The 27,169-nt window shown below is 51.8% G+C and overlaps 1 protein-coding gene across 8 annotated transcripts in view; it reads right to left on the reverse strand.

The window, feature by feature from the left end:
- Nucleotides 1-658: 658 nt before the first annotated feature.
- P2RY1 (purinergic receptor P2Y1) overlaps nucleotides 659-27,169 on the reverse strand; it is a 43,878-nt gene continuing 17,367 nt past the window's right edge. The window contains exons 1-6 of one of the 8 annotated variants that reach the window (XM_049802127.1): nucleotides 18,665-18,996; nucleotides 16,730-18,253; nucleotides 14,937-16,071; nucleotides 14,162-14,235; nucleotides 12,425-12,632; nucleotides 659-7,600 (exon numbers count right to left, since the gene is read on the reverse strand). In XM_049802127.1, coding sequence (XP_049658084.1) covers nucleotides 6,441-7,532 — 1,092 coding nt within the window. In that variant the 5' untranslated portion in view covers nucleotides 7,533-7,600; nucleotides 12,425-12,632; nucleotides 14,162-14,235; ... (1 more) ...; nucleotides 16,730-18,253; nucleotides 18,665-18,996 and the 3' untranslated portion in view covers nucleotides 659-6,440. The other 7 variants (XM_049802126.1, XR_007506275.1, XR_007506277.1 and 4 more) reach the window with 7 other exon arrangements.

Below are 27,169 nucleotides of genomic sequence, written 5' to 3' on the forward strand. Positions count from 1 at the left end.
ACCTCTACTGTCAGGCAAGGGATGGCTAAAAAAGGGGGTCAAGTATTTTAGTTGGGTTTTAAATGTTAAGCCATTTGGGAAGGAACAGTCACTCTGCACTCTGCACCAAAATCACCAGGCAGCAGCCATCGCCAAAGAGGAAAAAAGGAAGTTTCTGTACAGACAGATTTCGGTTTTGATCTGCCCAGACCGGGCGCTGCACTCCAGGCTGTCAGATTACGGTGGCACATGCCGGACAGTAACTGGAGGAAGAAATACCCGAGGCCGAGCGGGAGCTGCAGAGGAAAAGGGAGAGAGGGACTGGGAGCAGGTTTTTCTCCGGTCAATGCTAGAAATGGGAGAGACGCTCAGAGCGGGTGGGGGGGTGCTGGGTCAGCCCTCCGCCCGCAGAACCGCACATGCATATTGCCTCCGTCTCCGTTAGGAGGTGGGTCATTCACCTGCCACCGGCGGACATGCCGTCCCCTCAAATCCTACAAGACGAAGCATCATTCTTTTACTCACTTCTTTTGATTCTCAGTTGATCCGTCTGGTTCTTCGCAAGGTTTTAAACTTTATATATCTTGCAAACCTTTTATTATCTGTTTTTAAGTACATAGCGCTGCCTGAAGAATCACCTGGAAACATGAATTAATTGCAATAATACAAAAGGCAGAAAAAGGGTTTCATAATTTTATTGGAGCGGTTTCAAAGTGAGGTTGCTAGGTACAGTGCCAGTAACTCTGTGGCTGCAGTTCTGCTGCCACTAAAAATAGTTACGACTTCAAAAGCCATGCCTAACAGTAAATGTACATGCAAACAACCTCGTGCTTTATTAAAAAACAAAATCTTTTTATTCATTAAAATTATAGACAAATAAGGGGATTTTTTTTTTACTACTATTTAATTAAAGCAGTTACATAACCTGAGCTTAAATACCAAGTAGCACTGTCTCTGCAGACATTGCAGTCAAATTTCACTAGTATTTACACAAAAATTAAACCTACTCAACAATATTAAAATCACAGTACAATAGAAAAATAAACATTTTCACGTATATCCTTGAAACACACTGTAATTCACAGCCACAAAATAAGTAGTGGTTTTAATTCACAAGCCGTATGTCTTCAAAGTATTTGAAATTACTGTGCCAATACAGTTAGGCTCTGGAAATACTATTCTGTAGTAGATTCTGATTCAGTGCAAAGCACCTGAAGTTAGAAATAATACAGCAAATGTAAGCAGGGTGAAAGAGTCCTGTTCAAGCAGCTATAGTTGTTGTGGGTTTTTTTTAAAGTTAAGGGCTTTTAGTGTTGTCTAAACCAACGTCCACCTGAGGGTCAGCATTTCACGCCCCTGCAGCTCTACTCGTCCCAGCGCTTGCACCATCCCCAGTTTGCAACCAGCAGATGTTGAGCACAGCTGCTCAGGAGCTTGGAATACATTTTGCATACTGAAATTCAACTTCAGGCCTATAACTTCCTTCAAAAATGTTACCAGAGGTGAAGACTAACCATGGCAGGTAACAAGTATGAATCTATAGACTTGAAAAAGAATGAGCTTATCACAGAAGTCATACCTGTATTAAGACAAACCACTCCTCATTAACGTTTTTCGTTCTGGACCAATCTGAAGACAAGAACTAATAACAAGGGGAAAAAAAGCCCGAACCCCAGAAAGGCAATTAGCAGTTTTTTTGTCTCCTGGCACCCCCGGGACCAGCGCCTTTACCTGCTACAGCCCTGCCTTTCCAGGTGGGACTGCCTGTGTGTGGCAGCGGGGAAGAAGAGCCCCTTTCCATACCGCGTTGTGCCCAGCTCCCGGCGGGACCAGCGCTAGCACAACCAGCGCGTTGGGCTCAGCGGGCTCCAGACGGACTCAGCCCCGCAGCCGGAGCAGCCGCGGCTCCTGCAGCTCGGCCGGGCACCTGCGCCAGAGGCACCCGACGCGCCCGGAGCCTTGTGCCCCGCTGTCCCCCCTGCCTTGTCCTTCCTCATCCAGAAAGGAGATGCCAGGCTCAGGAAAACTCGGCACGACCCCTCTTCGGGCTCATGCAGCATGACCTCGAGGGTTTAGTCTATGGGCCCACACTATGGAAACAGATCTTCAGCTTCTGTCCTTGGGCACGGCCAGGAAGGCAGCGGGATGCTCTGCGCCGGGCCGTCAGCCACCGAAACGGCCCTGCAGCTTCCCACAGCCAACTGCCGTGGGACCGCAGGGGAATTCGGGCTGGGAGGCAGCTTACCGGGGCATCGAGTGCAATCTCCTGCTGAGAACAGGGTCAGGCAAGATACTTCTGGTTCCCTATGTCTCATCATTATTTCATTAACTTGGTGTCATATGAACTGGATTAAAACAAAAAAATCCGTGGTGCTGCGTTACAAGAATGTGCAAACTGACAGCAGATCATGCGCAGGTTTCATAACGATTTCATTTTGTGTTAAAGGTTACCATATGTAAGAGTTAATGGGCATAAACGAGAAAAAAAGAGTAACCCTGTGAGCTGAAGGAAGCAAAATATAGCTAATGAATAATAATTTGTTTCAGCGTGGAGCATTGTAGAATGCTTTGGCAAAACTTAAGCTCTAAATAACTATTTACTTCAAACCTTTTGGTGTCTTCAGTGAATGATTTGTAGTTATTAAAAGACTCCCAAATATACCCAGAGGAAAAATAGGTTAAAAGCATGACGGTGAAATCATAAAACGTTTAATCTCATTCGCTAGCTGAAGGCTACTACAGCACAACAAGGGAAGACGGAAGTTTTAGGTGGTCTTCCTGTAGTGAGACGATGTGCTGAATCTAGTTCCTAGTAAACCCAACCCATCGTCAGCATTGATTAATTAACAGCCCAAAGGCTGTAGCTGAGATTGCCTTCTCTTTGCATATCGGACAGATCAGAAACTCCCGTCAAGTGGCTTAGGGAAAGGCTCCTTCGACCATTCCCGTCACAGAGGTTTATAGATAAACACAGATACCACCCTGGGCCTCTAACGCTGGTGGACTGATTGTCCTCCGTATTATAATAAGGGTAAGTGCCAAAAGGCAAATATTTGACAACAGACTTGCCAAGTTCCCCAGGAGCTAATGGCTCCAGCCATCGCACTGCCTGCAGAAGATCTGCCTGGTTTTTGTCCCGGTGGTGTCCAATCCCCCCGTCTGACCAGCCTCCTCTCTGATGGGACGCCCCAACAGACACGATTCCGTCACGTTGCAGGTAAAAAGTAATCGTGTGGGAGGAGATAGGAATTTGGTGTGACTTCGCAGAGGTTGTGACTACCCCATGTCAAATACAGCAACGCTTAAAAAAAGAGCAGGAACTTTACATGAGATTGTGAGGCTCGGCTCCAAGCGCCAGCTGGATTCAGAGGAGGCTGTGACATCTCGTACAGCAGGGCGTCACATCGGAGCAGGAGGCGGTTTGAGGTGTTAGCTCTGCAGGCCATAGGATCTGAAAGATGGAAAATAAACCGTGTGTAAAACGCATTTAACAATCCTTCTCACTGTTCGGTGGGAGGCTCCTGTACGCTTCCGTGAGGTGAAGATGCCGAGTGCAGTTGCCTGCCACGGCTGATCATCGGTAAAAGTGATCTTCGCTAAATAAAGTATCAGAACAGACCTCAGTAATGAACGGGGTGAATCATCTGGCCAACTGCAGAGTTCTCTTCAGCAAAGCAAGATGGAACAGAGAGAGCTTTCAGCGGGTTCACGAGGAAAGCATAAAACCACGGCAGGTGTCCGAGACCCAGAGGACGGCAGGGAAGACAATACAAGAGAGGCACGGCTGTCCTGAGCTCCAGAAGGTGGATCTCCCTGGCAGGGTGTCCATCCAGACCGTGGGTCTCTCCTGCAGCTTGCCCAGCCTGCTATAGCTGGGCCCGCAGAATTCTGTTGCGCTTGGATTTCAATACACGCTGTAATAGTCAGCCAACTTTGCCATATTAAAGAGACATATTGCAAAAAGACTGTAAGTAACTACATAAGGACCAACCTGGGTGTGCGGTTTTACATTCTGCTGTGTCTGTTTAGGATCTTTTTTCAGACATGAATTAGTGGAACATTTTATTTCCTAACTGAAAGAAAAGAGAGAAATAGACCACGAAACGCTGGGAAATGAACACGATTTTAAACCTAGAGAAGCAGATTCAGAGAGTATCCTATTTTTATGCACTCTCTCCATTTAATTCCTCTGCCATTCCAAACAAGACACGCCTCAGCTGAATGAAGTCTCAAATAATCACATAATAGGAGAAGTCATTTATTGTGAATCAGGCTCATTCTCCGGTGATATAAATAGGCTGTGCTGTTCCACAGTCTTTTGTCAGTAGGGATTAATTAGCAATTGACCCTTGGTTGGGATTTCTTCACTACCTCTACATTTTTCATCTTATAGGGCTAAATGAGATCTTAATACTGCCTTAAGAAGCCATGCTTCCTAAGCAGTAGTTTAATTTATCTCTAGGCTATAAATCAGCGGTCTAATTTATCACTAGGTTACATATCAACAGTGAATAGTCAGGGTGGAATTGAGTTTATTACAAAGATGTTCTGTTAAGAAGACACAGTATTACAGTGATTGAAACATGCTGTTAAATTTTCCATTAATGCCCAATTCTGAATATGAACACGGAGAACCACACTTTACGTACTTTACATTTAGCTTTCTAATAAATAAGTTCAATAAATAGGGACTTGGCAGATTAAGAAGCTGTACGTGTGAACAGAAGCTGCTTTACAATGTTGTCAAAAAATAACTAGAGCTATTCTTGTTGTTACCAATCACTGGAAATTAGTAAGTAAAATATAAATATTTTACTTCTACTATGAAGACTGGAGGAATGAAGATTTGTTAAAATCACCCTTAGGATTACATAGAACTTAATTTTGTACACTAAATTTATAATTTAGAGCGTGCTTTCATACCATTTTTAGCACACAATATTTTCAAATACATTTCTTAAAAATATGAGAAATGAGTAAGACTGCTCATGTGAGATTTCGCCTGTGCTCTCATCACTAGCTCTTGTGTTACACAATATTGCAGTTTGGCTAATTTTGCATGACCTGCTCCACATTCGGAGAAGATATATAATAAAGGGCCGGATTTAGTCTGTAGTATATCGCAACATCTCGTTAATACGGTAATTTATTTGCCACAGTACAAAAAAATTAATCCCCCCCAATTATTTTTCATATGTATATATAATATATAATCCATTTATATTACCCATCGTAACGATTATTTTCTTGGGAAACAACTCTGACGTTGCCTCTAAAGGTTGCCAGGAACAGAAACATTTTCATACCAAACGAAAACGCAGGTAACTCGAGCAACTGTAGTTTTACTTGTCTGAAAGGTACAGTTATTTCCAGCACACACACGTCTCACGTTTTACCCGTAAAGAACTCCGGCAAGGCTCCCAACGCCGGCAGTCAGGCGTTCGCGCCGCGGCGCGATGCGGGTCAGCCTTTGGGACGGGCGTCTCGCCCCCCAGCTCCGCAGAGCTGGCGCAGGCACTCACTCCCCAGGCGAGCCCAGTCCGTGCTCAGCCCCGTCCCGCCGTTCCTCCGGCTGGCGACGCGCCGGTCCTCCTCAGCACAGAAGGCAGGATCGGGCCGCCGGCCGCTCGGAACCAAATCGCCTCCGCACGCGTTCGCCCGCCGACATCTGTTCGCGAAACGCACCGCTACGTGCACGTGCAAAGCAGGCGCCTGCTGGCACCAGCTCCTAGAGCGACCTGCTTATCTGTCTGCCAGGGGCTGAGGTGTCAGTTCACCTGGAAGCCAATTTGCCTTTAAAGGGGGTCCAGATTTTTCATGAACAACCATCGTAATCTGAAAGCATAATCATGCACACATCAGTAAGCCTACCTTTTGTAAAACACCGGCACTCAAAGAAGACTGAATCATAAATGCTACCGAACTATCAAATAATTATCAACACTAGAAGTAGATGAAGAAGTAATAAAACTGCAAAGGTGAGATAACTGCATCGTGACTTTGATTTAAATACTTGTTTACAACGGCAAGTGAGCGAAAGGCTAGGCATGTGGACTGAGCCTCAGACGAGAAGATACTGCTCGCTCTTATTTTTATTTCCTATTTTTAAAGAGAGGCTGATTGAGAACATTTTTGAACGTGGGAGACTAAGTCATTAAAACAGAAGCACTTGGATCGCTTTCTTCCTTCAGGGGATTTACTTCGTTTTACTTTATCTGACACAAGTCAGAAAGAAATGAGAATATTGTAAGGAGAAGGAAAGCTGAATTTTGACACGTTATTTTCCATTAAAAATCTTCCACTGACTTTGTTAGGCTTTTTCTAAGATCAGAAAATGAGGCTTTACCTAAAGCGAATTTGAGAGACTGGTAGATTTTCCTCACACACTTGTAGCACTACAGTATCCTACTGTCTCAAAGCGGAGGATTTTTTCAAACTGTTCCGAAATCTTTCGCATTTGTTCACAAACTGGTATCTCCGTTCTGTTTGTAGTCTGATAAAATATTGAGAGTCATTTCCTCGCTTTTGGACTGCACGTTGTGTTCACTTCTTCTGGACGATTTCCTGGTCGCCCTGGAAAGCCGCCTTCGAAAGGTATCGCCTGCCAGGAAATAAAGAATGGGGTCGACGCAGCTGTTGAGGCTGGCCAGACCCCTCGTCACTTGGTAAGTGGCATAAACCTTATCGTTGAAGGCACACATTTGTGGAGTCTGAAAATCCACTCTGGCTCTTAGATTTAAGGTCTTCATCACGTGGAAGGGAAGGTAAGACACAGCAAAGACCGTCAACACAATAATAACCAGGTAAATCGACTTTCTCCTGAGAGGAGAATTGTCCAAATCTTTGTAAATCAAAGCTTTCACAATGAGCCCATAGCAACCAAGAATCAGTATGAATGGGATGCAGAACATCAGCACGGTGGTGCACATGCTGTAAATGAAGTAACTTCTCAGGTAATCGTCAGCTGTCGTGTCGTAGCACGTCGTGGTTTTATTTCTCCTTATCCCCGTTCCCGAGTAGAAGAGTATGGGAGAAATCACGGCCACCACAATGACCCAGACCAGGGTGCTGACGTACACCGCGTTCTTCTTCTTCAGCCTCCCCAGCGACTTCAAGGGGTGCACCACTCCCGTGTACCTGTGCACGCTTATGCACGTTAGAAACAAAATGCTGCCGTACAGGTTCACGTGGAAGATGAACCTCTGCAGCTTGCACATGATATCGCCGAAGATCCAGTCCGTTTTATTGAAGTAGTAGAAGATGAGGGCGGGCAGAGTCAAGACATACAAGAAATCGGCCAGGGCCAAGTTGAACATGTAAACCGAGATGCCGCTCCAAGGCCTCATGTGGAAGACAAACATCCAGATGGCCACGCTGTTGCCCAAAAACCCAGTGATGAAGACCAGAATGTAGACGGTGGGCAGGTAATAGAACTGGAAGCCGGTTTTGGTCAGGGAACACTTGGTGGTGGCGTTTCCCGCAGACCAGCCGCTGCTGGATAGTAGGTTGGGTTCAGTTCCATTCAAAGCAGCAGAGAAGAGGACTTCGGTCATGATCCTTCCACCAGAGTCACATAGGTCCGAGGGGAAGCAACAGAGTCTCTACGGGAACAGCAGCGCATCTAAAAAAGAAAAAAGAAAAAAAAAAAAAAAAAAAAAAAAAGAAAAGAGCAAAGAAAACCTAGCTGGAAGGTGGGACCTGCCCGGCTTGCTTTCCTTCAGCGGGTTTCCAAGCGGCTCAGCCTTCTCCCACCCGCGCAGGTCGGTCTAGCGTGGGGCGCGGACCGCGTCCCCCCCAGCGGCGGGGACACCTCGGCGGGGGGGGCTGCCTGCCGCCGGCGGGCCCCGCTCCCGCTCCCGCTCCCGGCCGGGCAGGGGCAGGGGCAGGGCAGGCGGAGCGGGGGCGAGAGCCGGGAAAAGGCGACGGAGAGAGAGGGCGAGCGCCGCGAAGGGGCGGCCGCTCCCCCCGCGCTCCTCAGCCGAGCACCGCCGCGCCCCGGCCGCCGGCCTCGTCCCACCGCCCGCCGCCGCCGCCGCCGCCGCCGCCGCCGCCGCGGCTCCGCCCGCCTCCCCGAAGCCCACCTCCGCCCGCCCCGGGTCGCCTCAGCCCGCCCGGCTCTCGCCAGTCACCTCCGCCCGCTTCCCCGCGTCGCCCCCGGCCGCCGCCGCGCCCCAGCCCGGCTCCGAGGAGCCGCCGGGGCCGCCCCCACCTGCCTCCCTCGGCGCCCTCCTCAGCCCGCGCTCGCCTCTCCTCGCCGCCGGCAGCGTCCGCCCGGCGGGGGGCGGCGTCCCGCCCGCAGCTGCCCCGGCCGAGCCGGCTCCCATCGCCGGGCAGGGCAGGGCAGGGCAGGGCAGGGCAGGGCGGCCGGGCTCTACGGCGCCTGAGGCGCGGGGCGCCCCTCCATGGCGGCGTCGCCGCCGCAGCCCCCTCTGCCGCGGGAGGCAGCGCGCCGGCCCCGGGCGGACTGCGGGAGGGAGGGCGAGCGGGCGGGAGGGAGGGACGAGGCGCCGACTCGGCCCAGGGGCGCGCCGCCCGCCCTCCGCACCGCCCTCGCAGGCGGGCGGCGCTCGCCGCTCCCCGCCCGCGGCACATGGCGGACGGGCAGGGGGCCGCGGGAGCCCCCGACAGCCCGCAGCCCCGCTCCCGGCGCAGCCCTCGCTGCGGGCGACACCCGCCTCCCTCGGGCCCCCCGCCCGGGTCAGCCGGCCCGCCCGAGGCAGGGGGCTCGGGGGGGCAGAGGCGGTAGCGGAGCAGGCCGGCGGGCCCAGGCGGCGCGGCGGGCGTGTCGCCACAGGCGAGGCCAGCGCCGGCAGGCACGGCCGCCCGCCCTCGACGGCGTGGCGTGGCGTGGCGTGGCGTGGCGTCGCCTCGCCCCGAGGTGCTGTGGGGGGCACGACGCCGGCGAAGCGCGGGCACACGGGGCGGCCCAGCGCTGGCCGGGGCAGAGGAGGGCAGGGTCCTCGCCAGGCCTCGGCGGAGGAGGAGGAGGAGGAGGAGGAGGAGGACACCGCGCCTGGGCTGAGCGCCCTCCGCCCGCCATCTTGCCCGGAGGCCGCCAGCACCGTCGGGGCCGGGTGCGCTGCTGCTGCGCTGCTGCGGCGAGCGGCCCAGCGCCACCTCCCCGGTCCTGCTTTCGCTCAGCCCTTTGAAATCTGCTCTGCAACCCAGTTTGAGCTACGCGAACATGTTAATTGCTGTAAATGGAACAGCTGAGCAGAAATATGCTCTACTGACCTCTAATTAAGCGCTATACATTTGGCGCTTGAGTCAGAATGCGATTATTATTTATTGTCTTAGCAAAACACAATCTGCTGGTTTCAGCCATTTCTTCCTTGTTCACATTTTAGTTAAGATGTGTGGTGAGTGATACATGAGCTAGTCATATCTGCTCTCAGCTAAAAGCTGTCTTCTAGACGGAGGATTATTAGTACTTCATGAATATGCATTCATTTTTCAAACTTTCGAGGCTGTCTAAATTATAAAACTACTTTGTTGGGAAAGCTTAATCGGGAAATCAGCTGCATATTGTATCCCTGTAGGGACATGCAAGTGGATGCAGATGGAGTTGCCGGCCTGGCATCTCTTTCGGGGCAAGTTACACAGACTACGACTTTGAAGCCACGGCTTAAATTTTGTAAATATGGAGACCTTCTCTTCTTGTACGTTAGGGTTTTTTTTTTTCTTTTTGTACTCGTCCACCGCCCTCGTATTTACTACTTTGAAGATTCTTCTTCATTTTAATACAAATTGGATGCGAAGAGAAAGGAAAGCGAAAAATGAGACCAGAACAGCAACACCTGTAAAATCTGTGTTTGTAAAGCAAACCCAGTTTACAAAACTGTTCAGTGGTGCCCTCTAGGATTTTAAAGTGCCAGCAAAAATTAATCCTTAGCCTCAGTGTTCCCACAAGAGAAAACACTCAATCCACAAACCAGACGTACGGTGAATACAGTATAATAATATCAAGCCCACCATGCTGGTTTATGAAAAAGCCATCTTGGTCCTCGGAGAATCAGCTGCATGGCCAAAACCAGAGTTTATTCCAATAAACAACTTGGATTATTGTGTAAGAAAAATAACAAAAAGTACAAAGCGATGCTATTAGCGTACGAGAAGCCTTTTAGTTTATCTTTCCCTTTGTAATTGTTATTTCATTAGTGATTCTCTCAGTCCCATTGCTAACACATAGCTTCTCTTGGCAGCTTCTTTGAATTCTCCGTCTTGAGCAAATTTTGAGTCATACCAGAGCAGCGTTAGATAGCATCAGTAAATATGCACTATGAACTACCGCCTGTTTGCCTCGGTTACCTAAGCAGCGCCGTAAATCCAAACCGTGGAGACGAAAGGTCGGAGCAGTAATTCCGGGAGCCCACAGCCGCCCGGGGAAGGAGGTACTGTACTTCTTAGGATTTGTGCTCGTGCCTGAGACAGGCTGAGGCGCCGGCAGCAACGCCGGGCGCGGGGCCGGGCCACGGGGACCCCGCCGTGTGCTGGGTTTGCCCAGGCACCCGTGGCAGCGTTGACGCCGACGTGGCATTCGCCGGGACAGGAGAGACAGACAACACCCGATCCGGCATGAAGCTGTGGCGGCAGAGAGGATGATTCTTCCTCTGGTGTAACGTTCCTGCGGGGCCAGTACGCGTAGTCAAGGATGAACACAAATGCATAAATATCTGAAGGCAGAAGTGAATCCGTACCAAATCCATGCTTCACATCCTTCAGCTGCAGCGCTGTTGATCCGTTACTAAAGACTCCAAGCTCAGATTTATAAGCTGGTCTGAGAGACTTCAATTTATTTAGCCTTCTGTGCCAGGGCAGGATTTTCTAAGACACCTGACTCATCCCTGTAACTTTTTTCTGAGTGTCATCTCATTTTTCGATGGCTTTTTGGAAGGGCGGGCACCCGAAGCAGACACCCATTGTGACCGTGTTGCTGGCATTGATTACCAGCATCAAGCGTCCTCCCTGCCCCAGCAGTTTCTGACGGTACCCTCGAGGGCGTAACGTCACGCTCACACATCGGCTCCCGGCTTCTCCCGGGGAAGCACCTCCACCATTAGAAGATCAGGTGCTACCCCATGCCGTAAACAGCAGCATCTTTCCAGAACCACGCTCACCATGCCTCACCAGAGTAGAAAAGAGCCATTTCCCTTTTTAATGCACGTTTTCCAAATCACTGGCACTCTAGCTTCCTTTTTACTCCTGCCTCACATACCCCACTTTGTCCAGCCTTTCCTCTTCCTTTTTTATACCCCAGTTACTGCGGCTGCTCCGTATTTCATCCTTTGCCTAGCCTAGCGAACCTCACCTCCTGTCTCTGCCTACACCACTTTTCCCCTCTTGCTCCAGCCTGGGCTCAGCCGGGCGCTGCTGATGGAGGGCAGAGGCGTGCGGATGGCCGGGACCCTCGCTCCTCACCGGCTTTAAGTGGCACTTTGGACCTGCCAAGGAAACTGCCTGCCCGCTGCAGCCAGAGCCGTGCAGCCGGTGCCGTATAAGCAGCTACATCCCCGCTGCTTCATCGGCAGCCCGCGTCTCAGCACCGCCCTTCCGAGCCTGCCAGTACTGGAAATGGAAATCTCACATACTGGTTTTAACAGTTTGCACGTTCTGACTGCAGTGCTTCAGCTGCGCAAGGTCCAAGCACTTACTTGAGTAAAGACCGAGGCATATTTTTTAGCAGCCATACTGTTACATGCCTTCGTACACAGCCAGCAAATTAGTGTCTTCCTGCTGGTATCACTGATCTGTTCTTAGTTTGGACCACAACCACAAAGCATGTTGCATTAGCACCTTTTCCTCCATAGCTCTAGCATATGCCTCGTAGCTGAATAGGTTTCTGTCTGGTGTAGCTGAAACTGAATTCCTTCCAGCTTTGCCTCTTAATGCACTTTCTGCAAAATCTGGGATTTTATACCGCTGATTTCCACTAAACTGAATGTTTTGTTCTGTTAACAGCTGATTTAACTCAACTCAAACGGATGATATACCCCTAATGAGAAAAGAAAGCATGCTTGAGAGCAAATGGAAATTCCCAGTCAGTTCAATTAGCGCTGAACTATCGCAGTGTGTGGGTGTGTGCGAAGGGAACGGTCTGGACATAAATCCAGCTGTTTCTACCTGTTGGTTTTGCTTATCAGGAAGATTTAGATGCAGATTTCAATATTTCAGAGTGTGCTGGTATGAACAACAGGCCCAAACCAGGTGCAGACTGAGAGGCTGGTAGAGAGGACCCCCGTAAATGATCATCGCAATGCCTGCTCACAGTGAGGGTAAATATAGATAGATAGCTATAAACACACACGTGTATGAGGCACTCCTCGTCTCTCTCGGGAGTGCTGCTGGCAGGGGCGGGTGAGGACAGAACTCGGAGGGTGAGCTGCTCTCGACTCCCCGCTGCCGGACACCTTTCTGCTGCAAAAATGCCTATTATTTCACATTTTACCTGAATTGGCTCGTGACCTTCCTATTGGCTTCTGGTGAGCTTCATTGTCCTTTTCATTAGGAAATGCGTTAGGTTGAATAATGCTTTAATCACACTGTGTTTTCCTTCTCCAGTCTCTGCAGTTTCGTATCTCCCTTTTTCATTCGTCACAGAAGACAGCGTCCCTTCTCAGCACTCCTTATACAGCTGCAGACTTTCCACAGCGAGCCTGAAATACAGATTTATTTTATTTTAAAATACTACTGCCTGCAGTATTTAAAATACTACAACTTTGAAGCTGTAGGAAGTCCCTCAGCTGGACTTCCAGCGGCCACCTGCACATATAGGTGAGAATTGAGGAAATTCTGGTTTAAAGGATTTGAGCAAACCCCTACTTGTACAAAAAAGCAGAGCCTGTCCTTGTTTATTTAAAAATACTTAAAAATACATAGTAGACAGACTCTTAGCAGTGGCTATTTACCCCAGTTTTTGTTTCCTTCCAGCCTTAGCTTCACGCGCTGAAAATGCCCAGGTTTGGCCTCGACTTGTGAGTACATCTATTTGGGAAACGTGAGGGTGAGCAGACAGGTACGTGGGAAGTTGCTTTTGCACAATAAGCAATTTCTGTCACCTTCCTGCAAGAACTTGCTGCCCTTAGCAGCTGAGGCGGAAGGCTGAACGCTGGCAAGGAAGCGATGTGCAAGCCAAAAAAGTCCGTGACAGTAAAGAAAACCAGGAAGGCATGTCAAATCTCCCACAAGAGGTGCCCAATATTCCCTTTTCCCCCTCGCGAAGGGCTGACAGGGTGGGCTTCTGGTCTGCAGTTCGGCACCAGCCCCAGGGATCCTACCGCTCCGCTGCCGAAAGGAGCGCGTGTGTCCTGGGAACCTGGGGAGGGGGGCGAGGGGGGGCAGGGGACCCCGACCCCGGCACGGCAGCCCTGGCAGCGCCGCAGCGAGCCCGGCACGGCGCGGGACCCGCTCACCGCTGCAAGCCTCGGCTGCCTCTGTTTGCCTTTCCTCAGAAAACAAACCTGGGAAATGGCAGTTCGAGGGCTGATAAGAATCATTAGACGTGTCTGTTGCAGATACGACATGCGCTGCTGGTCGAGAGCAAGTCTTAACTGGGTTCCCAGCCCGCTCACAAAAACTGCCAGCAGAATGCGTGCCCAACGCTCCGCTGGTGCTTCTGCCATCGAAGTCTCTGCTTCGCCACTGCTTTGCCCTCCTGTGCCTGCCGTCCCTGCAGATCCGACGCTGCTGTCCTTACTGCCATTCTTGGAGAACTGTCAGCCCGCTCCTTGGGGGTGACAAAACCCCGCTGTGCTACAGCCCGCAAGGAGATACCCCCGGTGCCTGCTGCTAAGGCAGGGGAAGCGGCTCTCTCCCCCGCCCCGTGTGCGTTTTTAATGTCTGAGCTGACATTTTGCTGTCTTGAAAACAAAATCTGTTCATGGGCTAATTAAATAGATCTGCACGCAGCGTAACGTAAGCCCCAAGGAGCGACAGAGTCCCAACAGGGTGTGAACTTTGGGAGACAGAAATGGCACAGTATTGTGCATGCAAAAGATTATAATTTTAGAATCAATAGTGGGTACTGTGGTGGGTGGCTAGCGTGGGAATTCAGACGGCTTGGTCCGTAAGGCCCTGGTAAGCATCTGACGTGACTGTCACATATTCCCACAGGGATGAATACTATACGTCTTTTCTTCTCCCTCTTTGCCTTTATTAATATTATAAACCAAAAAGAATAACAAACCTGCTGTTTCAGTGTGCCTTCTGTATTTCAGAATATGCATATAGTTTCTGATCAGCGCTGCCACTGTGATGCCCCTGTGATACAACACAGCAATAAATAGAGTTAATGCAGGTGACTTATTAATCCTAGTAGAGCAACTGCACTTCCAGAGCCTAAAGATAACGCAGAATACTAGAAAATTTGTTCTAATTACAGCAGGGAGCATCTTGCCTTCTTCCTATATTGCCATTTTAAATTGAAATTACTATTCTCAGTAGAAAAGATCTTTTGTTCAGCTACCAGCCAAGAAAGACGATTCTACTGAGAAGGTTTAATAGTGCGTTAATACTCACATTACACAGTTTCCCCAAACGGCCAAGAACACAAACAGGCAGCAAACAGTGAAGATCGCATACCAAGGGAGACAAAATTAAGTATTTCAATTAAGTACTTGCTACCTAACGCATCGAGGGAAATGAACACAGCATTCCCTCTGAGGTGCTATAACCGAAGCATCCTACGAGCGTATCTCGGTGGGGTACAGGGACAGGCTTCCCTGTTTGCAGGGATGTGTCCCCATGCGGCCGCCCGGCAGGGAAGCCATGGGGGGGTGGCAGCGGGGCCCCGCAGGTGCCTGGTGCCCCCTTCCAGCCCTGCCTGGCTCCTCTTGCTCCCCCAAAGCCTTTCGTAACCCCAGATCCATCCTGCCCCTGCAGCAAAGCTGAATTTTCCCGTACAGCCGAGCCCCCCCGGCAGCACCACCACGTCTCGCCCTAATGCTGTTTCGAGACCTAACTCTGATTTTCACCGGAGCGAGCTTGCGAGTAAATGTCCAGTTGTGTACGTCCGCACAATGGGTTGGCTGGGGTTTCTTTAGCCAGCTCTCTGTCTTTTTCTCCATTATCTGGACAAAAGCTTGCAGCGGGGAAGGCAGTAGGGTTTGCCCAGCCCAGCGAGGGCCGCGAGGAAGCGGGAGTCGGATGGAGCGGAGGGAGCCCGTGCTCGGGGGAGCTGCGCAGCACCGCTTGTACACAGCTGTGCTGCTGCGGGGAGTTTTTGGATGGTTCCAAGAGCGCTGTTAACTCTGCACTCCGTGTCAGTGATCCCAGTTTGAAGTGATGGAGATGGGTGTGAGAGCCGCGTTTTCTCAGAACAGCTCTTCAGAAGCCGGGAGTTTTGCATATGTCCTCACTCCTCACCTCCCGGGCAGGTTTCAACTCTGTCTTGCCTCCCGCAGGTACGCATAGCTCACGGGTACGGTTAGGCACCCCTACCAACAGCGAGCATTTGGTAATCAGCATAGCGGGCACGTTCTTCAGGCTGCAGAGGTCGGAGCAAAGCCCTCAGCTTTCTCCGGTTTGGCTGCAGCAAACCCGCGCTCCCCGGGCATCGGTGCTGTCTCTTCAAGGGCATCTCTGACCGTGGCCAAGGCAAACGGTGCGTTTGCTGGAAAACGCACTCGCGCTGCCGGGTGGTTGGTGCTGACAGCGAGTTACCGCCTGTGTAAGGAGATGTCCCGGCGACGACTCCGAGCCGTGATGATGCGCAGGGACCCCGCGGCGTGCGGGAGCTGGCCCTGCCTCGCTCCGTGCCCACAGCCTCTGCCGGGATTGCAGTGCGGGCGTCGGGAGGGATGAATCCCGGGCTCCCACGCAAAGCAGGGACTTGTAAGAGGTGGCCCTGCGTCCCCTGGCTGGGGCAGGATGGCAAGGGCTGCTAACCCGGCCAGCTCCAGATGTGCGAAGGGCGCTCAGCAGATGTTCTCGCAGGAATCGGATCTCAGCCACTGTGCACAGACACACGGCGCCGGCCCCGAGCGCGCCCCTGGACCCCGGCTTCATCCCAGTTTGCAGGGATGCGCTTCCTAGTGCTCACTAGCCTGCTGAGAGAGCAGTCCTGCTGCGGGCACAGCTGGAGGCAGCATTCCAGTTCTGGAGCAGAGGAAGTCAAATATTATTCAGAAAATACCTGCAATTGCATCACCGTCAAATCATATCAATGGTAAACATCATGTGCTAACGTTTAGCAGATATTAGAAAATATGGTAATATTGGATTTTCAATTAAATTTCCCTTTTAACATCTTTAAACATGTCTAAATGTAGACAAAAATTGTTTCTTGACATTTTAGTACAGTATTTGATCAGGTCATCTGTTTGGTTAAAATAAATCTTGTCAACACTAAAAACACAGGAAAGCTAAAAATCAAGCAACGTTTTCAGGTGCTAAGCTTTCCTACTGTGTATGAAACACTGGAAAGAAGATGTTAAAACTGGTCTGGAACAATTTTTTAAAAGCTAAGGTTAAGAAATCAGAGAACAGTAATGTAATAATAGGTGAGGACCTAGCATATTGCTTTTCTACGGACCGGAGGCAGCAACAACCACAATTTAAAAGTTGTCGAGGTGACCTCTTTCTGCTGTTAGCAAGAACCACTTCCTGAAGCCCTTCTGAGCTTTTATCCCTCCGTTTTTCTTTATTCTGTACCCACATCTTCTTTCCCGATCAGTTCTACCTGAGCTGATCTAGATAAAAGGGGGAACATGCCATATACCCACGCACGGTATTATATTTCCTGCAGAACTCTCACCCTATGCTATTATCCGATGGAGCTGAAGCGCGTGACTCATCATTTTCCATACAGTGGCATCTCTCCCGCTGCGGTGCAGGGCACCCGACGGCCTCCCCGGGCGCCTGTGCCAGAGGCTCTCGCCAGCCCCGTCGTGTCCGATGGGAGCTGCTGGCTTTGCTGTGCCGGAGGGCTCGGGCCGGTGCTGGCCGTGCCCGGGGGCGAGCAGCGGCCCCGCAGCGAGCGGCTGTGCTGGGCTTGTCTGAACGCTCACCCGCCTCTCCCGGCTGGGCTGCTGCTCCCGGAGCCGTAGCGACTGCCTTGCTCTGAATGCGACTAACGCCATTGGTTCGGTGGAAAACGTAGAACCTCCAAATTCGGTTGGATTGTTATTTCCACGTAGATAAAAATAAACGTCCACGTACCCTTTCGCTTTGCTGTACAGAAGCGGTTATGCCGTCGAAGGCTGACGTATTGGATCCCGAACCCTCGGACTGCATTTTCAAAGGCTCTTAGCGTAACTCGATGTCATTCACCGGGCCCCTGCTAATGGCACAGGCTCTGTTTAACCGTGGGCCGTGTTAAAGTCCGGCCATATTTTAGTTGTTCTTGAATTCGAGGGTCCAAAGCTACCGGTAATGACCGGTCGATGGGTTTTCTAATGGATCCTAAGGATCTCCTTTGGCGCTGGTTTTACAACAAAAATAAGTAAGGTGCAATTCTTGCCCAAGTCTCGCTGCCGGTGATGAAACCCAAGTGGCCCTGGGTGGGGGTGGTGCCCCCCTGCCCTGCCTGCCCGCGGCACCAGCCCTGCCTGCCCTGCCTGCAGCACCAGCCCTGCCTGCGGCACCGGCCCTGCCAGTCCCTTCCTCCCGTCAGCCGCCCTTTTTGCAAACTGCCCTCCCGCACATTTCTGCCTGAAGAAGGATTTAATTTGGAGAAGGAAGGGCCTCGAAAATACCAGTCATGGAAACGGAAGCTAAATTATTCAGTTCAGTGCTGCCGCATAATGAGTCCTGGATTTTTATCTGTGCTGATGCCAATACTCTATTTTATTTTATTTTGGGAATATCTGAAAATATGGTAATGACAAAGCAGTGACAGGAGTTCAAACTAAAGTATCAGAAGTCCCTTTTTTTTGGACTCTCTTCTGACGGGTTTGAAGCTGATGGGGGCAGGAGCACCCTGAGCAATACTTCTGCACCGATGCCTCCGCGGCCAGACCCTTTCATTCCTCCTCCAGCTATTGTTCCCTTTCTCATTATCCCGCAGCTCTTTTTCTCTCCCGGCCGCTCTGGCCTCCTTCCTCCCAGAGGTGTTCCTCCCTGGGAGCTGCTGCGTGGGTCGCAGTCGTCTCCCATTACCGGGATGCTCTCGGCTGGTTTCTGTCCTGCCACTGGGCTGAAACCGAGCGAGTTGAACGTTTTCCTGGGCGCGTCTCAGAGCAGCCAGGCATCTAGCGGCCCTCAGCAAAACCTCCATGTGCATTTGACAACTCAAAGTAATATGCGACAGCTCCCATTGACAATTAGGAAGGAGATGATGCTAAGGAATACACAAAGAGATACGTCAGTACCTGAAATAAAAAAGCTGAATGAAAAGCTAATCATGTAGTACGAAGATAATGCCAGCTTAGCTCTTAGTGGAAACAAATACCCTGGCAATCATTACGAAGGCCATTTCTAATTCAATGTGCAGTTGCTGAAGCAACGGCTTCAGTTTAATCTGCAGAAGCTGAAGCACTTCAGTCCCAGTGGGAAGTGCCACTGCTGCAGGGACCTTCCCATCCCCACCTCCCCACCTCCCCTATTTAAATTGCAAATGCAGATAGACTGACCTGGTTTGTACCCGAGTCATTATAAAACAAATATGATAGGCATGTTGAATGTAGAAAACCCATAAAAACCATAAATATAAATCTATTCTGAGATACTGTAAAGCAAAGTTAGCACATACCGCAGGTGATGTGTGCATGCGGACAGAAGACAGAAAGGCACTCAAGGAGCAGACTGCAGCGCAGTGCTGGTGAGAAGTCCTGGCTAACCCAGACCAGCTTCCATTTTCCCTCAGGGAATCGAGTACCTGTTTCAGACCAGCTGATGAATGTTCGGACAACTCTGTACAGTGCCATTACAGACTGCATCCGTCCCTGCAGCGTTACAGGTCACCTGTGGCTGTTGTCCCTGCAAATGGCTCAACCCCATTTTCAGTGAATCACGCTGGCATCGGGTCTCTCATTACATCTGATTTATTTGAGCTTCCATTCCTTATGTCCTTGATTTTAACTCCTGTTTTATACAAAAGAAGTCACTTTTCTGATTTTGTACCGTTACGTGCAACCATTTTGCACATTAATTCCTTCCAGATGCCTGCCGGGGGGGTACCGAGCGATGCCTCCGCTGCCCGGCTGCTGCCGACTCTTTCCCAGGCAAACCCCACTCAGAGAGAAACGAGGCGCGGAGCCATCCGAACCACGGGCGCTCCCCTGAGAGGGTTCAGGCAAACCGAATAGACCCTCCTTCCCCTCAGCTGAATTTTACACTCTTCCCCTCTTTTAGTATTTGGCTTTTTTTGGCCTAGAAATCCAACCAGCTCGCCCTGGGCACGCTGCACCCGCTGACGGCTGGCAGTGCCCGCGGGGCCGTGCCTGCCCACTGTGGCAGTGGGACCCTCCGCTCCCCGTTACGGCAGTGGGACCCTTCCCAGGCAAGGCCAGTGGCTGCTGCCCGCCGTGGGCACATCTTTCCCTCCTGCCTTTCAGCCTCTGCTTGCGCCACGCTAATGCTTTCTGTCCCTTTAATGATTGTTTATTCAGCTCTTAAAGGATTAACTTTTGGCTTTTAAAATTGGAGCTTCAGGAGCTTATTTCAGGAGCCTAGTCTAAAAATGTACTGGAAAAAAAAAATCACTGGCATAGATAATCTTTTTATAATCTGTAGAATTTATCTAAAAGAACCCACTGTTAAGGAAAAATACCTCGGTTAATGTTCAAACACGAGTGAGTGTGGTGGTGGTTGTACAAACCTTTTAAAGCTATTAATGATTGATTTCAATGTCTTGTGTTTAATGGGGGACAAGATCAGCGCTGACTTAAAACCACAGCAAACTTGTGTGTGGAAAGGCAAAAAGTCCTCTGTGGGTTTCTATTTGCCACTCTGATTTCTAACATAAGTAAAATCAAGAGCAATTATAAATGGGGGAAGGTAGAAAAGCTGCACTGCCAGCGCTGTGGAGATGTCTCCGATAAGGACTAATACCAAAACTTACTGCTATTTAATATGGTTTTTTTTTTTTTTTTAAAAGAAGCTTGTCCTTCACGCACAGGACCAGCACCATCGTGCAGAGCTTGCTGGGAAGCGCTGGTGTTGCAGCCGTGGTGGATCCCACGTAATGGATCCCCTGTAATCCCAGGTAATCAACTGCCACTTTGCAAAAATTGTTTCTTAGAAGTTCCTTTAACAGTTCCTTAAAGATTCCTTTTGTAAAGTACTGAGATAGCCAGCGTGATATTCAGCCGAGTGACCTAAATCTAATTCACTCCTGGAATTGCACCAACACGGAATTTGCCGCTCTGCCTCTTACAGCAAACCAGGTAACTCAGGCTGGTGCGGATCCCTGCCCTGACTTCCCGGAGCAGCCTTCAGTGCAACCTCTGCTATTGCCAGGAGTCATTTATCTAATTCTTCAACTAATGAAACATAACTCTATTTCAAGATGCATCTTATTAAATGCTTTTCAATTGTTCTCACAATGTCTGTCGTTTGTGTTCTGCTATTTCGTCCGCACTGATAGTTATTTTACCGTAACCTGCTTTAGCTTCTTTCTGCACTCGCCTCGAGAGAGCGGAGAGGGGAAGCGTCGCCGGAGCTGTGGCTCCGTGGGGACCCTTGCTGGGGACCCGGGATCACCCCAGCACCCTTCCCGGGAATCCGCCCCGCACCCTCTCCCTGCCGCTGCCTGCTCAGGCCGTTTCTGCTCTGAGGAGGACTCATCCAGCTGCCCGCGCCCTCGCTGGGGAACGGGCAGGGATGGGCTTTGCCTGCTTTCAGAGCCTCGCTGGCGTGGCTTAGGCACCCCAACGTGCACAGAGCTGCCGACCTTTTCCTCTCTGTACCCCTGACCTTGAAGAAACGGCATCACCACACAGTTGTAAATGTTAAGGAAAGGGAAGGTTCCCTATGACTCTGTGCGGTTTTACAGGAAACAACGGAGACGTGACTGTAAGCTGTAAATACAAATTGCTTCAGACTTGGAGTGCCGTTTTCCGTGCTATCCTATTACTACTGCACAACCACAGGGAGGGTGATTTACTGAAAACCCAATGTCTGGAAGAGGAGACACCAGTGAGATGTGTCTGGTGATCATTCCCTTTCTATGAGAGCTTGGGAGTTGCCACTGGCGGGTTTTCCCTTATCTCTACGTGAGAAAGGACAAGGGGACAAAGGGAAAAATTCCTTCAGTCTGAGTCACTCAGAATGAAGAAATGACAGTAGGAGACAGAGAGAGGTCCACTGATTAAACCAGCGACCTTTGTAGTAGCTTTGCGTAGTCCCGGTGCAAAGATTTACAACCAAGTAGTGGCTTATCCTACAAACGTGCCGCCGTCCCTGAGCCACGTCCAGGCACAGCTCTGCCCAGCCATTACCCTGTACCCGGGTTTTTCCTTGCCAGACTGCTTCCTCCGTGCCTAACAGCTTGCTGCAAACTATAGATCAGGATTTTTTTTGTCCTGTGCTGGCTAGAAAACTGATGGACAGGTTATACAGGAATTAAGTTCTAATTTAGCAAAAAAAAAATGGGGACAGGCAGGAGGAGCAGGGAGCGACACCTCTGCAGCAGCAACCCTAGGGAACAGCTTCCTAAAAAAGCCAGAAGGTGTAAATTCGCCGCTGCGAGCCCCAGCAGCAAGGCAGCCTGCCTGTACCCCTGCCCGCCCCGGGGCTGGCTCCGCCGCCTCAAGATTTGGGTTCAACACTTGGGTTCAACATTTCCTCCTTTGCGTGTCCCAGTGCGGAGCGTCGGCTCTGCTCAGCCCAGATCTGCTTAAGTGTGGGAGGAATGTAAAGACTGCGCCTGCTTTCTCCAGCATATTAAAACCAACCCCTGGAGACTTACGGGGCTGGTGTTTTCTGGTGGCAGGATACCAGCGAACCGCCTTCTGGGCGTAAAGGTCCCAGTGAAGAGCTCGGTTTTCAAGCCCATCTGTACCACTGGTTTCACCCGTGCTGTGCAAGGCAGCACGCCCGCGACCAGATCGGGAGCGAAGGCTCGCCCCAGCAGCCCTTTCCCAGCCGTTCCCATGACGGTCCCAGAGATGCTGGTGGGCTGCCTCGTCCCAGCCCCGTCCCCGGGGACTGCAGGCACCCCCGGGCTTGCTGGGGTGCCAGCACTGGCTGCCGAGAGGGGAAGGCAGAGCCACGGACGGGCTCGTTTTGCGTCTCAGTCTGATTTTGGCAGACAGTTTAAATAGACGCTAAGGGAGCTCTCGAGGAAAGGGGAGCAGGACTTCGTCTCCTGCTGTGTTTGCGCTGTGCCCGGCATGAAGGCACCCTCCGTGCTGTCTTAGTGGAAATAAATACCTCCCTGGTACAGGTGCTAATGAGGCTTCATCCGTTTGGCTAAGGCGGCTGCCGCAGGAACCCTGCCAATTCCCCTCGGTCCCGGCTGCAGTGGAGAAAATAGCAGCCAGGGCAAAGGCTTAGTACTTTTGTAAACTAATGAGAGAAGAGGGATCATCCTGCCAAGCCTACTGGCCAAATAATGAGATTGAATCTCTGAAGTCGTAATTTGGTGGTTAAATGAACAGGACTAATTCTATGTAAACCGACGGGTCTAATTACCGGACCCATTTCTAGAAAAAAATCGGGGAGCAGGTGTCCGGCAGCCTGCTCCAGAACCGCAGCGGTTCGCAGGGTCCTCCAGCACCAACAGCCCCGACCCCCTTTGCCCTGAGGCTGCCCCGGTATTTGGCAAGGGTGCGGGTGGGGGGGGGTCACACACCAAACCCCCCCAGGTGACGGGCTGGCCCTGCAGACACGTCTGCGGCGGTGGCCTTCTGCTGCGCCAGGAGCATCCCAAGCGCTTTGCAGGAGGGTCCCGCCGTCGGGTCCGGCAGGAGAGGGCTTCGTTGGGAAGAGGCCCCTCGTGCCAGCCCCGTGAGCTGCTTACAGCCGGCTCGGCAGCGGCTGGAATGGCATCAGCTTTCCTGCCCAGCGCATTAGTCCAGGCTAAGTAGCCCGACAAGAAGGACTGGCTCGCTGGGCGGCGGTGACTCCCCTCCCTCGCAGCCGGCACACACCTCGGGACGCCGGGCTGATGCCAAAGTTGGCTGCAGGGAAGAGGCGTTGCAGCCGGGAGCTGCGGCGGTTCTGGTGACACCGCTGCGCCGGGTCTCGCCGGCGGCAGAGGCAGCTGCCGCCTCCCCGGCAGCCACGGGACCCCGCGGTGAAAAGCACCGCGTTTGCGGCTGCGATGTTGTCCCTCCCCGGAGTAACGAGTCCCCGCAAAGAGTCCGGGAATTTCTTTGACCAAATTCAGTTCCCCTTCAAGAACATCATCGGTTTACGCTGGAGAGGCCCACGAGCTTGTGCCGGTTTTGCAGCCCAGAAGCGTTTGCTGGTGTCTCTGGGCTGTTGCACTGCGGGATTTGGCTCAGGAGGGTTTCTTGCCACCAGCCCGACCGACTGCCACGGGACCCACTGGGGTCCCGCTGTTTTAGCAAACACGGGAGGGAGACGAGGGCAGGAGGGGAGGCTGTGCGTCACGGGGAGGGCATGCCTGCTTCCCTGCCCTGCCCAACACCACGGCCGGTCCTGGTCCCGGCCAACCTGGCACTCTCACCCGGCAGCCCGGCAAAACCAGGGCAATTCGGCGCGGGAGGGGACGAGCCGTGTCCCTGCTCGCGGTGGCAGCATGCCCTGGCACGCACCGGCGCGGGGCGTTTGCTCGGCGGAGCAGCAGCTCGTGCAGCTGCGTGGGCTCCCCAGCCCTTCCCCAAACTCTCCAAATTAAAAAAAAAAAAACCCAAACCCAGGATGTCAGAGTTCAGCTCTAACTCAGTCCGCAATCTCACGGGGCAGAAGTAGGTCGCTGCTTACGGGAAGCAGCCCCAGAGCTCTGGGCGTGCTCCCCAAAATACTTCCCTGCAGGGGCCCCTGAACCTTGGGAGACAGCCAGAGAGCAAGGTGGGATAAACCCATCGGTTTGCAGGCACCAAAAAGGAGACGTGCCGCATCTTTGCTGGGGTTGCTGCCTTCCCGTCTGAGTTATCTGGGTCAGTTATTTTAAGGCTCCAACATTTGCCCCCCCCCTACAGGCGGGGTGGGTGCTGCTGCGGCGGGGCAGACGAGCGGCAGGAGGGTGCCGGTGTGCCCGACCCCCCCCGGCACGTCCCGCTGGCAGGAGCCGTGAGTTAGAGCTGCAAATTTGTCAGTGATGCGGTAGCTCTTACCTGCGAGCAGATTGAAGGGTTTGTCGGCGAAACTTCCTGCGCGCTGTGGCAAAAGCAAATTTTGTGGCATCTCTATGAAGAGGGTCTGCCTGCCCGGGGGGGTACAACGGGGCAGCGGGTGGGCGATGGTGTTTACCGCGCTCCTCGGCAGAAAGGGGATAAATTACAACGTGGCAGAAAGATGCTGCCGCTCCTGGACGTTGGGGCAGTTTAAACTTCAGTACTTGATGAAATACAACGTGCGAAGACCCGATGGGTTAAATAGTAAGTAATAAATAAGTATGGTGCGGCATCCCCTGGCACAGGCACTGCCGTCCTGCACCGAGCGCGGGGTCCGCGGGCGGGGAGGGCTCAGCGGGACCGCGGATGCCTCGGGTTGCCCTTCGTGCTGCCGACCTTCAGCCCGAGCACGCAAGAGCAGAGGTACAAACCGGTGTCGCTGCTCCCTTCACCCCTCCGTTCCGATGCGCAAACACCATCTGCAGGTTCCCAGCCGAAGGAATTAGCACGTCAGTGACACAGATACCAAATGACCCCAGTTTTGAGAACGGGAGTTTCTCTTTCGTGAGAAAATTGTGTGTCTGGTAAGCACTGATGAGAAGATAAGGGGGGGTGAGAGAAAAGGCCAGATACGAGACTTCCTTCACATCTCCCGTGAGACACACAGAAAGCATAAAAACTACTTTTTACACCTCTCTCGCAGGCAGCTCTTCCCTGGCAAGCCCCCGCCGAGCTATCGGCCCCACGGGAGAATGGGAGACGGCCCCGGGGCCACGCCACGCACACCCCTTCAGGAGCGGGGAAACCCTCCGGCAGGTGCCTTTTCCAGCCGGGATTCGCGTTAACCGGCTGCTTTACCCCAGCGGCCACCCGAGGGGAGGGCTGACCCCCAGCACACGGCTCTTTCACCAGCACTCCCCAGAGCCCCTGCCCGTCTGCCCCGCTGCTGCAGGCACCCTGCACGCCAGGTCCCAGACCTACACATTTAACTTCATCTCCTTTCTGTGCTTTTCTCTAGTGGATGAAACCTGATTTTTTAAAATGATTTTCTTTTTTTAGCAGTGGTTAATATTAAAGTACATCTACTTCGGCGTTGCTTAAAAAAAGGCAGAGCCTGCGAAGGGGAGGAGCACCGAACTGCACCAAACCACATAATTTAATTTATATTATCTTGTTTAAATTAATGCTGGGTTTTAAAAGGCTGTTTAAAATCAGGACAAAGAAATCACTGGCAATGTTAACTGTGCCACTTAGACTAAATAGGCTTTTGCAGAGAAATGTAAAAATAAATATGCCGTTCTTCTAGCGGCCCCACTGATCATTTCATAATGAAAGCAGGCAGGCAGATGAATTTCCTTTCGGTGAAAACACACAGAAAAATGACAGGCTCATGGTTATTTACTTTAGGTTTTGAAATGAAATTACGGCAATTATTTTGCTCTTCAGAACACGAAACGCAGAATTAATAGAATTCACAGAAAATGAATATTCAATTATCCCGGTTTAGGGGGTTTGTGGCTGGTGCTGAAGCAATAAACAAACATTCCTTCAGAGAGCTGTCTCCAGCATGCTGTCTGCAGGCAGATCCCTGCTAGGTGCAGTTTTTGCTCCGCTGGGGAGCGAGGAGCAGTGTGGAGCCGGGGGCAAGGGGCTGCCCAGGGCCGGCGACGCTCCATGCTCCGGGCAGAGAACCCCATGGGCCAGGGCACCTTTCCCGATTACCGGAGCCAGGAGCGGCGGCGGGTGCTGGGAAAGGCGGACGGGGGAAAGGGCCGAGCAGATTTTGCAGGGAGCGTGGCAGAGCCCGGAGGGTCTCGCCCAGCTGCGGTGGGCAGCAAAGCCCTCGGCTCTGTGCTGGCGACTTGTTTACAGAAAGTTGTGGACAAAGAGTTGAAAAGTTTGTAATCAAAACCTGCTCCTGTTCTTAGAGAGAGATTTTCCCAGGGACGACGGACCAAAGAGTATGTGACCGGTGTTACCTGTAGTCCGCAAACAACTGGAAATGTTTTACCCAATACATGCAGATGGTGGGGCCCAGAGTATGGATTTGTATGCTCAGTTTGGGCTCAAACTCCAGAACAAGTTATTTTTGTTGTTCTACTTCAACACTGCCAGGAGTGATCCTGCTCATTAAAGTTACCAGCTGGAGGAAGCTGCCAGCCAAGTTACTGACTCTCAAACGGTCCTTACTCTCGACGCGAGGGAGCAGGGTTGCAACCTGCAGGTAAATATCCGCGCGCAGGCGCGAGGTGACGTCGCCACCGCGTTGCAAACCCACTCTGACCAAATAACACCTGTTTGTGTTCCATGGGCTGCAGCTTCAGAAATCATGGCTTAAATAAACCAGAAATAATTACGATTAAAAACTACCTCTCAAACCAGACCCACCGCGGCAGCTGTGCCGCGGTTTTCCTCCCACCGCCGAGCCCACGGGCTCGGGGCCGGCTGCCCCGTCTCGGTGCCCAGGGACGAGATCACCACCCCAGTGCCAATGCCGCTGAAAGCTGGCGAGCCCCGCGTCTGGCTCTGGCTGTCCGCTGGATCTAATGATGGGAAGTGCCACTTGTGGGGTCTGCGCAGGGCCACCAGCTTTGCCCTGGACCCTGGAGCAGGACCGGTGAGTCCTGCCCGTCCTGCCCCACAGCCTGTCCCGGCCGCGGCCCCGCAGCACCTCCGTTTGAAGAGCACTGATGGCAAGACTTATTTTCCCAGCTCCCAGCTACACGTTGGGAAACACACAGGTGAAGACTTTTGAAAGTATTTTTCTGCTCATATCGGCAAGGTCATTTTTGTTTTGGTTTTGAAAACAACAAACTACCATATGGCAGTTATTAAAAGAAATGGATGGGAAAAAAGGAACTTTGAAACAGTGAAATGCATCGAAACTGGCTTATTCTAGTGCTTGCAAGAAAGCAGGTCCTTTGGCAGCGGCCTGCCCACGTTTTGTCCCTCGGGCCACAGAGGTCTTCAACACTTCTGTGTGCGTCCAGACGTTGTGTGAAGCAAGCATG

The sequence above is a fragment of the Accipiter gentilis genome, chromosome 6, assembly GCF_929443795.1.
Source record: "Accipiter gentilis chromosome 6, bAccGen1.1, whole genome shotgun sequence".
NCBI lineage: Eukaryota > Metazoa > Chordata > Aves > Accipitriformes > Accipitridae > Astur > Astur gentilis.